We start from the raw sequence: 13,919 nt of genomic DNA, 5'->3' as shown, positions 1-13,919 counted from the left end.
ACCTGAGCATCGCCCGCAGTGGGCACAGCCCAGATACTACCAGAGCACCCCTCCCTAACAGAGCACACACAGTGTGGGTACCACTGGAGCATCCCCCTCAGCAGACACAGCAGGAGTACCACCAGAACATCCCTCCCAGCAAACATGGGAGGGTACCACTGGAGCATCCCTCCCTCCCAACAAACATGGGTACTACTGGAGCATCCCCCTCAGCACATACAGTGTTGAATACCAGCAAAGCATCCCTTCCAGCAAACCTGGGGTGGGTACCACTGGTGTATCCCCTTCAGCCCACACAGTGTGAGCACCACTACAGCATCCCTCCCAGCACACACAGTGATGGCACTGCTGGAGCATCCCCCTAAGCACACACAGCATGAGTACCACCAGAGCATCCCTCCCAGCAAACATGGGTACCACTGGAGCATCCCCTTCAGCACACACAGTGTGAGTACCACTGGAGCATCCCCCTCAGCACACGCAGTGTGAGTACCATGAAAGCATCCCTCCTAGCACACACAGTGTGAGTACCACCACAGCATCCCTCCCAGCACACACAGTGATGGCACTGCTGGAGCATCCCTCCCAGCAGTGTGAGTACCACCACAGCATCCCCCTCAGCACACACAGTGATGGCACTGCTGGAGCATCCCCCTGAGCACACACAGTGTGAGTACCACCACAGCATCCCTCCCAGCACACACAGTGATGGCACTGCTGGAGCATCCCCCTCAGCACGGCCGTCGCTCCCCCCACCGCCGCCCCAGGCAGCAAACACTGCGTGCATTTAGCGTGGCAGGGCTGGACAGTGGGGTGTTTCATCAACCCAGCAGCGATAACACTCGCCTTTTGTCCCTCGGGGATAAAGGGGGTTTGTGAGCACTGGCTTTCCAGCCCAAACCGGCACCTGTCGCCAACTTACCCCACTCGTCCCCCCCTCGAGTTCCACAGCAGCGCTGGGGACCAGGCAGCAGCAAGAGCTCCAGCTCAGACACAACTTGCTGGGAAGTTTCAGATTTCCAGATCCACCAAAATCTTGTTGAAGAGCTGTGGTCTCAAGCTCTGCTCTTGCTGATATTAAAAACAGTCCATAAACCTAAGCAAATCAGGGCTTTCCCCCTCATTTCAGCTTCCACCTAAGCCTCCTCGTGTGTTCCAGCTCCTCATGCACATCACAGAATCTCTGCCCAGACTTTACATGCTGTTGGTGACCTGGCACTCGAGAGGGTGCTGCCTTCTCCCATCCCCATGACAGCAGTGGAAAACACTCCCCCATGTACCAAAATCAGTCTGCTGAGGGAACAGGACTGCAACATACGCTGGAGCATGTTAAAACCAGAGCTTAGAGATCATCCCTGGTGTTAGTTAATGCTGCCCACAATAAATAAGGCCAGCAGCTGAGCTGAGGGGCTCCCTGCTATGGACACAGGCACAGGCAGGACACTGCACTTCCCCACAGCCGCCATCCAAAAAAATTCTGCTTTCTCTGCTTTGCTCGTGAATTTTCTTCCATTGCCACACATCTGCCTTGTGTACAATCAACTGCAGGATGATCAGGCATCCCCCTTGGATAAAAGGTCTTCATTGGTGTGTCCCAAGCAGGATGAAATGCTCAGTGCTGTTGGATGGGACAGGATGGAATGGGATGGCCTGGCATGGCAAGGCAGAAGCAAAGATCTTCCCACTGAGATGGCAATAGTGCTGCCAGATCCCAGACTGGAGCTGCAGCCTTATAAGGGGTTTTGTTCCTCTGAATACACATCCACAAAGTGATTCCAAGAGATAGCAACTGAGTCAACCCAGCCCATAGCTCTGAAGGACCTACAGTGAGGAAAACCATGGCACAAATCTACGGCTTATGCTGCCCTTCAACCCCAGCGCTTTCCAGATAAATAACCCAGCGCTGATCGTATTTTCTAAATGAATGTGCTCAAGCATGTCATTACAATGAAAGCAGGAAACGCTTTGATCTAAAAAAAAAAAATAAGTTGGCTCAATACATCTAAAGTAGCAGCTTAACAAGCTTTAAAGCAAAACAATTAAAAGAGGTCTGTGGTGTCTTTGCGACACAATGTGCCTTCGCGGGAGCTGCGCATCAGAGCCTGCTGTGGTATCCGTATCAATGGGAAATGCCACCAACCATGGAACACATCCAGGGAGAAAAGACCTCATCATGGGATTTTTAATGATGACCTCACAAAGTGCTCTGCTTTCCCAGGAGCAAAGACAAGTGCTGACCCACTGGAAGCATCTGGATGGCCAGCACAGGGCCCAGCCAACCCTTCCCCATGGCAGAGGCTGGATGTCCACATAGGGATGTCCATCTAACTCAGATCCTTATTCCAGCACCACGGTCTCTGAATGGAGCTGCTCTCAATGTGCCCTGCAGTGACTGAGATCCAAACCTGTCTTTCTCCTGGGAAGTCCCTGGCAGCCTAGAGATGCACAGCCTGCCCAGAAACCTCAGCAGCCATCCTCAGAAACGAACACAGAGAACACGTCAATAATTTCAAAAGCTCCATAAACTCTAACAGAGATGGAGAAGATGAGAGGAATGAAGACTCTGAAAGCAGAAAGAGGAACAGATGGCTTTTATGGAGCAAGAAATACAATAGGAAAAAATGGAGCAGCAGAGCTCTCTTTGAAGGTGTGAAACGTCAGTAGGGAAGCCTGGAGAAAGCCAAAGCCCAGGAGCTGGGAGCTCAGTGCAGGGCACTGCATTGCCCAGCTGAGGCTCTGGCTGGTGGTCCTGGGGAGCCCCCAGCCCCCCTGGCTCCTGAGACAGCACTGGCTCTGCCCAGCCCCACCACAGGGACATCCTGCTGCCAGAGAAGGGTCAGCGTGACACGCAGCATGGAGAAAGAACAGCCCAAAAAGATGATGAAAAAGCCAAGCTAAAATAGAAAGCAAAGGCAGCGGGAATGAACTCCGGGGCAAAGACTCTTGATCCTGTCACAGAAAGTTCTAAATCCCTTTTAGCACCAAGCAATTTCTTTTCCATGGAGAAGAGCCATTCTCTCTGCCATGGCCATCTCACTGTGCAATACAGCAACCAGGCATCTCACAGGCTCTCCCACTGCAGCCATGGAAAATCCTGATGGATCAAAGTGACGATGAGGATTTACCTCCAGCACCTCAAGAACACTCTGCCATTGGGGGCACAGCCCCTCGAAGCCCAACTGCCAGTGTGTCAGGGATCACTGTGCTCTGCATCTCATTAAAAAAACCCAATAATCCCCTTTGCGAGAGAGATTAAACTTTTGCAGCATTATCTCCAATGGGCTGGCAGCAGGGGATGACCTGCTGTATTCCTCAGTATCTCAGCTTCCTTCAAAGGCACCTGTGCCAGCAGCTTTACTTCCATTCTCATCCGTCAAAATTAGCAAAATTGATTTTGCCAGAGAATATGTCACTTTGACAGGAGCCCAGAGTAAGTCCTGAGCGTGTCACGTCAGATGATGCTGAGGTAGAGCCTCTTACAAAGACAAGAAACAAGAAGATGAATAACTCATCCTTATCCTTTCCATGAAAAACTTCTCAAAAGAAAACCCATGAATGACAGATACTTGTAGGAAAAAAAAGGTTGATTCATTTTGGGAGTTCTTTCTAAAATAACACTTGCCAGCATCCGGAGCGGTCACACTTTCCCTACATAAACGCCCCGCCGCTGCGGACTCAGCCAAGCTTTGGCTCTGGTCAGGAAGAGGCAGAGCCAACCACGCTCCCGGCGGGGTGTGTGGCTTCATCTCCTGGCATTCATCACCCACGTTCCGGTGGGTCCTTAAGTGGATGTCCTCGTCCATGTCAATTAACTGCTGCTTCATTACCCGAGTCCTGCAAAGGGAGCAGAGATGCTATGGCAGGCGCCGGGAGCGGGGCTGGGGTCACGCACGGGACTCAGGCAATTACAGGACGCGTCCCTGAGGGAGCCACGTGTGCTTGTGCTTGCTAGGCAGGCAATTCCCAGGGGGCACAACCTGGGCTGGCCCCGACCTTGTCACATCTTCAACCTGAATGGCGTGCAGTCAAGCGGCAACATCAATTAGCGGCATTTGCTCTCACCGGCGCCTCCAACGCTGCTGCTGAGCAGCGAGTCCCCAGCCTTCCCATGCTGAGCACAGCAGCTCTACACAGCTCCTCAGCTGGCCACATTCCCTCCTCAGCAGCCTCAGGAGTTTCTCCTGACCATCCCAGGATGCTGCAGAAGAGGCACAGCCAAAACCCTCATGGAAGGGAGCCATCAATTCTCACTAAGTTGTAGCTGAAAGTCACAAATCTGCTCTCCTGTGTGGCGCAGCACGGTCCCACACGTGGTGTGTGCTGTGCTGCCGTTGTCCTGAGGCACACGGTCACCCCTGTGCCAGCACGTCCCCATCTCCACGCTTCTCCTGTGCTACAGCACGTGCCCTCTGGTGAGCTCCAGTGTTTTCCACCTCAGTCATCCAGACTTGCCTCTTGGACGAAGCGCCTCGCTGCTCCCAGGCTACGTGATGTTTTTGAAGCAGCTTTTGCTCAGCCTTTATTTGGAAGTCAGTGGAGTTGGAAGTGCTGGCATCGCAGCCAGGCCAGCAAAGCTTCACTGCTCCTGCCTCGCCACAGCTAAGCCTCATCCCATGGATGCTTCACCAGGGTCCGGGGCAGCGCCGCAGCCAAGGCGCTGCTTCTCCTCCCTGCCAGCTCCTGCAGCAGGAGCTGAACAGTCCTTTCCATACCCACAGAGATGCTCTGCCAGGGAACAGCTTCTGCTCCCAATGGCTCTGGCTCATGGGGACACAGCAGCCACTGGCAGCGGGGACACAGTGCCCCTGGGATGCTCCAGTACTGCCAGGAAAGCGGAGCTGCTGAGAAAGACCTTCAGAGCAAACTTCAACAAAAATCATCGCATGTCAAAGTGTATCTCCTGCCTACACATCATTTCCAAGTCACAAGGAGACATTTTGCAGATCGGAGTTGGAAATGAGCACTTTGTGAATGACTGGATTTATTTATTTCCATAAAGTCCTCAGGCGAGTCCCAGTGGGTGTTTGGCCCCCTGCCCCAGGCACCCAGCGCCTGCTGACCCCACCCCTGCTCATCTCCATGGAGCTGCTCATCCACCTCCAACCAAGCTGGGTTGTTCCTCCTTTTCTGGGTGTTGCTTGGGGCCATAAATGCCAAATCTCTCAGCACTGATGGGAGCACACTCCCACACAGCTGCACCTGGGGCAGGTCCCCACCCTGCTCCTACAGCATCACACCCAGCATCCCTGGCCCCATTGTGAGCACAGCACCCAGCCCTGCCACCACACCACAGGCAGTGTGGGTGCTCTACCTCCAGCTTGGGCAGTTTTGGGAGCACTGGAGGGTGATGGAGCCAAAATGCTCATCAGTCCCCACTGTGTCCCCAGTGAAGGAGCTCAGTGCTGCACTGAACGGAGGCTTTAGTGCAGCTTCGCCTTGCAGAGCTGCTGAGGCCGGAGAAAGTAACTGATAAACCCAGAAAGCAGAAGACATTCAGCAGCAGACAAAAGCTCATTTCACAAGGAATCCTCATAAAACCAAATTAATGTTGAAGGATGAAGGCAGGTAAACCTCCCACGGTTAAGTTCAGGCCACTGAGACTCAGTTTAAATCTCTCAGCAGTTCTGATTTAATCAATGCATTTCCAAGTGAAATTAGATGAAGTACATCTCCATCACAGGAAATTATATAAGCTATCAAAGTCTGTAGGTGCAAGTCCCAGTAAAGAAGAGCCACAGGAAATATTCATATCTACTCAAATTCCATTTTTAAGGAGTCACTTCAGGTCCAGAGTTTAATGGGTTTTTTTAGTGAAAACAATCACTCTGATGAAAACAGTGAGCCAAGACAAAGAAGGGCCAAGCTGCAGGTTTGGGAACAGCCCCACATAACCCACAGTGACTGCTGGTGTGCTGGCAGAGGAGCCCTCTCCCAGCAGCACCACCCAATGTGGGAGTGAAGGAAGATGGGAGGGAGGAAAGATGGAAGGAAGAACAGAAGTAAAACCTCTTTTTTTTAAAGGAGGGGGTGAAAGCACCAACAATGTCACACCATCCACTGATCCCACCCAACACACTCGGCCTCCAGGAATTATCCTGCTGGAGGAGTGTTGCTATCAAACCCAAACTCTCTTGGGCTTGAACTGCTGTTGCCCACTTGGTTACCACCAGCCCTCCAGGAGAACAACAGGCACCACAACCCAGAGCAGAGCAGCTCCTGCTCAGCACACTGAGCTTCCAGTAATCTTGGTAATCTTTCCTCCCAGTCCTTCTCCCATTAGCTATATTTAAAAGCTTAGGCATGCATACATTTTCATAATAAACCTCAGGCCTGCTGGAAGTCCTTTTGCTTATTCACACCCTATGGAGCTGCCCTTGGGAGCCTGCATCCATCCATACCTACAGACACCGAGGTAAATATGGCACGCTGGGACAGCCTGAGGATCAGACTGGGTGAGGGAAGGTGGAAACACAGTTGGAGATCTATCCTCTGCCTGGCTGCCCTTCCCTGTTTCAGTCTGGGCTCTGAAGGGGCATTATCAACCCCTTCTTTCCAGCAGATGACCACGATGCACAGCAGAGCCAAGCTGTGGTGCTCCGGCCGCAGGAGCAGCTGGGCCGGCAGCTTGCCTGTCCCTGTCCCGCCTGCCCAAGGCTGGCACAGCAGCTGCCACACAGGACACCAAGCCCCAAACACCCCAGTAGCACCACGACAACTCCCACCTGCCACCCCACTGGAGGCACCACCACGACAAGGCTCTGCTGTTATTAGAACAATTATTCACACCCTGGGAAGCGCCGCTCCCCTCGCCTCATCTGGGAAATTGCTGCCAGCACGGAGGTACAAACCGCTGCATAAAAGTGCAGTTTATTCAAGCATTATTGTGCCTGTTAAGTATCATAGCCAGTGACACCAGATGAATTTCTGTGGCAATCAATCCACCCGGGAGCAGCAAGCTCAGCCCCTGTGTGGATGCAGGATGAGTAAGGACTCCTCAGTGGAGGCCATTAACTCCCACTGCTTACTGCTCTCATTACTTCCCAGACTGCAAGGCTTGCATCTTTGACGAGCGGCTGAATCTACATTTGACAGTGTGAACCCGATGAGTGAAATTCATGGAAAATGTTTGCTTTGGCAGTAACTACAAGGCCCATAAAGTTTCCACGGAGCCGACGTGCAGGGATGTATGCTTTTAATGAGTTGCTTTATACAATCGCCGAGAAATTGCGAACGGTGGTTTTTACTCCTACTGCAAATCAGTCCAGAGCTCAACGCTGTAAAAACCGTGGCATATTGTTTAAAACATTATATTCATAGCTATGGAGGGGAAGTCCTCGGCAGCTCTGGAAGCCTGGCACGCTGCAGAGAGCTGCCGTGCCCTCGCAGGCGGGCGCAGGCACTGACGCAGGCGTGTGCACGCACACGTATGTCTGTGCACACTCAGGGAAGTGACAGAGCCACTGCCAACTCCCAAAAAGAACAGATTTTGCCCCGCAACACCCACACCTGCCAAGAGCAGAGCGGGGCTGGAGCATCGCTGAGACCTCGCAGGGGCTTTCAGGGCAGCGCTGCTTGCTCTGCCCTGCTCCAAATCGGGGAGAGGCAGCTCCCCTTCACCGAATAATTCTGAGAATGCAATTGCACACGGGTCCTGCCCTCCCTTCCCCGGCAGCTCACCGCGAGGTCAGGCACTGCCACCGCCCCGGGCGAGAGGGATCCGACTTGAAAGGAGCAGCACGGTACCATCTCCCCGCCGCAGGCAGCCGCTCCAGGCACAGGCTGCGCGGGGTGAAACGGGCGCTGCAAAGCTCCGCTGCTCCTCCCGAAGCTATTTTTCTAGTAGTCTTGGAGAAAATGAGGAGAAATGACATGGGAAATGTCAGAAATAAAGCCAGAAGCAATTAAAGTAAGAGAGAAGGGAGAGCAGCAGGCAAGGTTAGCAGTAAAGTTATCTCTTATTAAAAATAAAATACGGAGGGACTGGAAGCTGATGAGGTGGCAGAAAGGACAGCCTGGTGCTGGGGATCCAGGATGCACAGCACAGAAATTCGCAAGGCGAATGAATCGAGGAGGGAAGCGAGCAGAGGGCTCCTGTTTCCATTGCTAAACTCTCCACAAAAATAACAAAGCAGAGGGCGTCCTCTGTTCCCAGGATTACAGCTTTCTGCCGCGCCAGCCTCGGGAAGCGGCCCTCCAGCTCCACTGGGCTTTCACCTGACACGAAATAAATCCAAACGCGTGGCACCCTGAGAAAACCCTCGGGTGCTCTCGCCGGGAGGAATCCCTAAGGTCACTACATCACCACAGACTCTGTCCTTCCCGCACGCAGCAGCGCATCCTCGGCTGACGGACGGACAGACGGACATCCCCAGCGGCAGCGTGAAGGTGCTCGTGTGCCCGGGCTGTCGGGGGGCACCAGCCAGAGGCACGGGACAAAGGAGGGGGGCATTGGCAGCCAGCTCGCCACGTGCCTCTGGAATATGCGGCGCGGCACGGGAGTGCGAGAGAGAGAGGCCAAGGGCCTCCCCCAGCTGCTCAGCACAGACAAAACCTCAGTTCAGGTTTCACCCTCCAGGACTCCATGCACAGCCCGGACAGAGGGACAAAGCCTCCGGCAGCGATTCCCACGCTGGCGGACAAAGGGCTTCTGGCATCACCACTCGCTGTCCATGGCGCATTCGGGGGGCCCTGCCTGCCTCCCTCCGTGCCCCCAGGCTGCAGCCGCGCTCTGCCGGAGCGCAGGGGCGCGGGGGGCGGCGCGGGCTGAGGGTGCTGCACCCACCATCCGCTCACCCCGCAGCTCCGCTGCCCACGCAGCCCTGCTCCCCCGGGAGCAGCCACAGGGCCCGCTGCGAGCGGCGGGAGTGGGGTGGCCGCTCGGGACTGCTCGCCTTGGGACCCCTGTCCCCAGCAGCAGGTGATGTGCCGGAGCCACCGTCCCGCTCGCTGCAGGGATGGTTGGGGTTTGACCCCTGCCCGACAGAACCGCTCAAAGCCAGGGCTTTCCAAATAAAAAATCGAGTTGGGGAGAACAAAACAGATCGTGGATTTCACTTTTCCTTAGGGTCTCACTTGCTTAACCCGCTGCTGCTTGCACTCGATGCCACTGAGATGGGCTCAAAGCACCAAAACCCAGGTACTGCTGGGGCTCCGGGGCCGCACACAGGCAGGGGCCGGGGCCAGGGCTTCCAGCCACAGCACCATGGAAATAACAAGATTTCGGCTCAGATGACTTCGCAGCGGTAATGAAAATGTGTTACGTAACACTTTGCCTCCGTCTCCTCTGCTTGGCAATTCTCGATTAATCTCCCAAACACATCCATCCATCTATCCGTCCATCCCTTCATCCATCCATCCATCCATCCGTCTATCCATCCATCTGCCCGCACCCCGGACGCCCCCCCAGCCCCTTCCCCCGAGCAGCCCCCGCCGGGGCGGCCAGAGGGGAGCGAGCAGCCGGCGAGGGGACGCTGACCGCGGCTCCATCTCCTGGGCAGGGCGGGCGAGCGGGGCGGGGGAACCGGGTGGGGGGAGCCCGGCACGGCGCGGAGCGCGGACCGGCCGCCTCCCCGGGCTGCACCGTGCGCTCCCCGCTCCGCTCCACACACCGCTCTCCATCCATCCCTCACCCCGCTCCGCTCCCCAGCCCTCTCCAAGTTCACGGTTTAACTCCGCCGCTCCCCGAGCGCGCCCGGCGCCGGGATGCCCTAAGCGCTGCCCGGCGGGGCCATCTCTCCCCGTTCCTACCTGCTTCCCGGGAGCCGTCGCATCCACATCGTCACGTCTCGGCCCGGCCCGGCCCGGCGGGGCTCAGCGCCTCAGCGCTCCATCCGGGCGCGCCGCCCCGCGCCCGCGGCGGCGCTCAGCGGCGGGGCAGGCGGCGGCCGGCGGGGCGGGCATGCCCGGCGGCGCTCAGCGGCGGCGGCGAGGACGGGGTGTCTGTGCTCCGGTGCTCCGGTGCTCCGGTGCTCCGGCTCCTCAGCGCCGGCGGGGCAGCTGCGCGCCCGCGGAGGCTGCGCGCCCCATGCGCGGCTCGGTGCGGCTCCGCTCGGCTCGGTGCGGTGCGGTTCACCGGGGCTCGGCTCGGCTCGGCTCGGCTCGGCGCGGCGGGGCTGGGCGCGCGCGCGTCTCTGCGCGCACCCGCGGGGCGGGGGCGGGGGGCCGCGGCGCGGGGAAGTTGCGCGGGGCGGAGGCGGGGGCGGAGCGCGGCCCCTCCGCGCCGCGGCCGAGCGGGGGTGGACCCGGCTCGGCACCCGCGCTCGCACCCGCTTGCGACTCCGGCTCCGCTGGGGATGGCCGGGCAGTGCCGGGACCCCGCCGGGGATCGGCCCGTCCCTCCCCGGGACGCTCCGGCAGCCGCTCCCCCGCTGGAGAGCTCCTTTCCCCGGACCCCGCGAGCAGCCGCTCGCCGGCGGCCCCGGAGCGCGGAGCCCCCGCTCCGCCGGTGGGCACTGGCCCAGCCCATGTGGGCACTGGCCCGGCGGCTGCGCGCCCCGGGAGCGCGGTGTGGCCGCGCGGAGCCCCGGTGTCCCGTACAGCCCGTCCCGGCCCCGCGGGCAGCAGGGGAGTGCGGTCCGTGCTTTGCGGGCAGGGCGAGGGGTCCCCCGCAGTTCGGGAGCCCCGGCCCGCTGGCCGGTGGAGCGGGCCCGGCTGTTTCTGCAGCGGGCTCCACCAGCCGGCAGAGCGGGCATCCTGCTCCCGGAGCGGGCATCCCGCTCCCGAGCCAGCCCTGGGAGAGTTTCCATCCCGAGCTGCACAGCTGGCCCGCAGGTACAATGCCGGGCCAGCGGGAGCGCGGATCCGCCGCCGCCGCCGCCGCCTCGGGCCCCCGCACCACCGAATTCCCTTCGGCTGGAAGTGCCTTTCGTGCTCCGTGCTCGCCCAAAGACAGCCGAGCACAAAGGGGAGCGTGCGGGGAGAGGCGCTGGTTATTTTGGGAGGTGTTTCATCAGAGCCTGATGCGTTTTTTCTCTCTTTCCGGGGGTGCTGCCAGTAAGGAGCGACATTATTCCTGCTGTACTGTAAGAAAAGTGTGTCTCTCAAAAGCTGAGCTGCTTTTCTGTTCAGCTGCTGCAATAAAATAAGTTTTGGTATGCATTTGGGGATAGATTCTTCAAAGCTGCTCCTGGATATGAAAGAGGAGCAGAACGGTGATGCACAGAGCTGGGGTGTCCCTTCCCAGGGACAAACCACCTGCAGAGAAGGGGCACCCCAGAGACCACAGCTCTGCTCTGAATAGCCACAGCAGAAAGCAAGGCTTGTGTAAAGATGAGTCTCTGCTGCCTTTCTGACTCACTGGTTTCTTTTTTGCCTCCAGAGAAACTTATTCCTCAGAGAGAAAATCTTCCTGTGAGCAGGGCAGCCGGACGGAAGGTCAGCACTGTCCCTTGGACACCTTGCCAGCCCGTGCTGCTCATGTGTGCTCCCACTGGATCGGCTCCAGCTGCTGCTGGAGGTGCTGTAGTTCAGCATCCAAACCCCCACGTTCCTTCCTCTTGGACAGAAGGAGCCTCATGCGGTAAGGATGAAATGCCAGGGGCTGAACTGTGGACCAGCTAATGCTGCGAGGTGGCAGCTGCCTGGGGAACAAACATCTCCCATCCCAGCCCAGACAGAACCAACAAAAGTGCCTAAATAATGGCCAGGCTGTGTTTGGTTTTTATTAAACACAATCCTTGTCTATCAGAGTAGTTAGGGCTTAGTTCCCTCACAGCCATCCATCAATTCCACCCTCAGTGGTGCCACTGTCCACTCCTCACCTCCTGGAGCCAGACCAGTTACAAACTGGCTGTGGCTCTGTCAAATCTGCCTCTGGGAGGCAAGGAGCCTGGAGCCCCAGGGTGTTCATGACCAAAAATCCCACGATCACAATGCTCACAGCTGCTGATTAAGGCAGCTTTGCCGCAGAGAGGTAACAAAACCCAGGGCTGACCTGGGCACACCTTCCTGGTGCTGCGTGCGCAGGGACTTGAAAGAAAGCTCAGCTCTATTGCAAGCCCATGGACTTTATCAGCCATTAAACCCAGCTCACTAACATGAAAGATCTTGAGAGAGAAGAAGGGAAGAGCATGTGATTGTTTCTTAAGAGGCTGAGAGAGATACTGGAACGCAGTTAAGTAAAAGACACTCAATTAAGGCTTAAATAAACCCAAACAAGCAAACGTTAATGGGAGCTATCTTGTATCTCTAACAAATCCTCTTAACTCAGCCTCACTTAAAAAAATATTATTTCTCCATTTGTACCAAGTGTGTGGAGCTAAGGGGAGATTGCAGGGAGGACCATGCTAGGGATCTGGGGCCTGGCAGTGCCAGGGTTGGGGTTTTTTGCTATAAAAAATAGGGCTGATTTTTTTGCTATTAAAAATAGGGCTGAATTTTTGCTATAAAAATAGGGCTGAATTTTTTGCTATAAATATCTGTTATAATCTGTACATCTTGGGGAGGCAAGTGACTGCAAGCATGGAAAGGCCCCATGCCCTCATCATCAGCCTTCCTCTGGCCCTGAACCTCTTCTCAAGCTTCTGGCCTCCATTCCACATTGCATCACCACCAGCCAGAAGCTTCCAGAAACAAAAGAGATCAAAGGACAGCTGAGGTTTTCGACAGTACCAAAAGCAGGTGGGCAGGCAAAGGTTTTCTCTGGAGGCAATAATTTGGGTTCAGGGCTGGTTTGGGATGCTTGCAGCAGAAACCTGACAGGGAAGGAGATGCCTGGGCAGAGTGTGCGTGCATCCTTGCTGCTCTCTGGAGAGCCCTGCCTGTCACCGGCCCAGCCACACGTGCAGCACTCCCTCCGTGCCTCCCCAGAGCAGCCAGCACAGCGTTTTTGTGTTTTTGTGGTGTTTGAAAAGGCGGGCGGTGCCACCCGGCAATCTTGGCCCCCTTTGTCTCACTCATCTCCTCAGCCTGCCGCGGGCAGGCGATGGAGCAGCCCCGCTGCGGGAGCAGGAACCGTGAATTATCCCCCCGTTGAAGGAGGAGGGAAGGAAGTCATTAGCGAATTCATTTGTCTAACTTGTTCTTCTCAGAGTCATCGTGCCGGGAGAGTAAAAGTTCCTGATGCTGGTGCAAAGCTGCAGGCGCTGGCTGGGGCTGGCTGCTGGGCTGTGGTGCACAGAGGCTGTGTTTGGGGAGAAAAGAGGGGTTTTCCCCTTCAATGGGGTCTGCACTTCCCAGATTATCCATTACAGCCCCCGTGTGTTCACCCACTGTGAGCTGGGCCAGGTGTGGGCGCCCCAAGAGTGCTGTGAACCACAGCAGGGAAACGCTGCCAGCTGCACTTCATCCACCGTGTTCTGAGGCAAAATCTGTTAATTTGCCTCTGAGTGGAGAGAAAGGCACTGTCCCAGCTACACTTGCCAAGGAGGAGTGAAAATTGTCTCTTCAGTAGAAGTAGGTTGTCATTACCCATTTTCCTTTTCATACGGGAGAAGCAGAAGTGTTACTTGGAGCTTGTGAAGCACAGAGGAGCATAATGCAATTTCTGCCTCCTTGTAGTGCCGTCCTTTCGTTCTTCAGACCAGTGCTGACAGGGAATAGGATTCTGGAAAGCACCCCGGGGATTGTGTACACTGAGCAGCTCTCTTGAGACTTGCATTCCCTTCAGAAAGCATCCTCCACAGCCCCAAACTCCTCTAATGGTCTCAACCACATTGTCTGGCAAGGCACAGCTCCAACCTGGCAGGCTGGACCCACAGAAAGTGAATCACGAGGCAGGAGAGCACAAGGGGAGGGCAGAGATGGGGAAAAGCTGGATGGGATTTTGTGGGTCCATTGTGCAAGCCCAGAGGAGTCACTGAAACCCCCAGGGCCTCCCAGCTGTGGGGTCTGCCTGCTTGGGGGGGTCAGCCAGCTCACTTTTCCAGGGAGGTGTGCTCTGTCTCAGAGTCCTTCCCCAGGGAGGGGAGGCAGAGCCCACC

General features: G+C 56.5%; 1 protein-coding gene across 1 annotated transcript in view; it reads right to left on the bottom strand.

Annotated features, from left to right (window-relative positions):
* AJAP1 (adherens junctions associated protein 1) overlaps positions 1-9,841 on the bottom strand; it is a 39,334-nt gene extending 29,493 nt beyond the window's left edge. The window contains exon 1 of the mRNA XM_063177152.1: positions 9,748-9,841. Within this exon, the coding sequence (XP_063033222.1) occupies positions 9,748-9,776 (29 nt within the window). The 5' untranslated portion in view covers positions 9,777-9,841. The remainder of the gene's footprint in view (positions 1-9,747) is intronic.
* Between the last annotated feature and the right edge of the window lie 4,078 nt (positions 9,842-13,919).

The sequence above is a fragment of the Melospiza melodia genome, chromosome 26, assembly GCF_035770615.1.
Source record: "Melospiza melodia melodia isolate bMelMel2 chromosome 26, bMelMel2.pri, whole genome shotgun sequence".
Taxonomy (NCBI): Eukaryota; Metazoa; Chordata; class Aves; order Passeriformes; family Passerellidae; genus Melospiza; species Melospiza melodia.
Note: the sequence above shows the minus strand (reverse complement) of the source record. Positions and strands in the feature narration are given on the sequence as shown.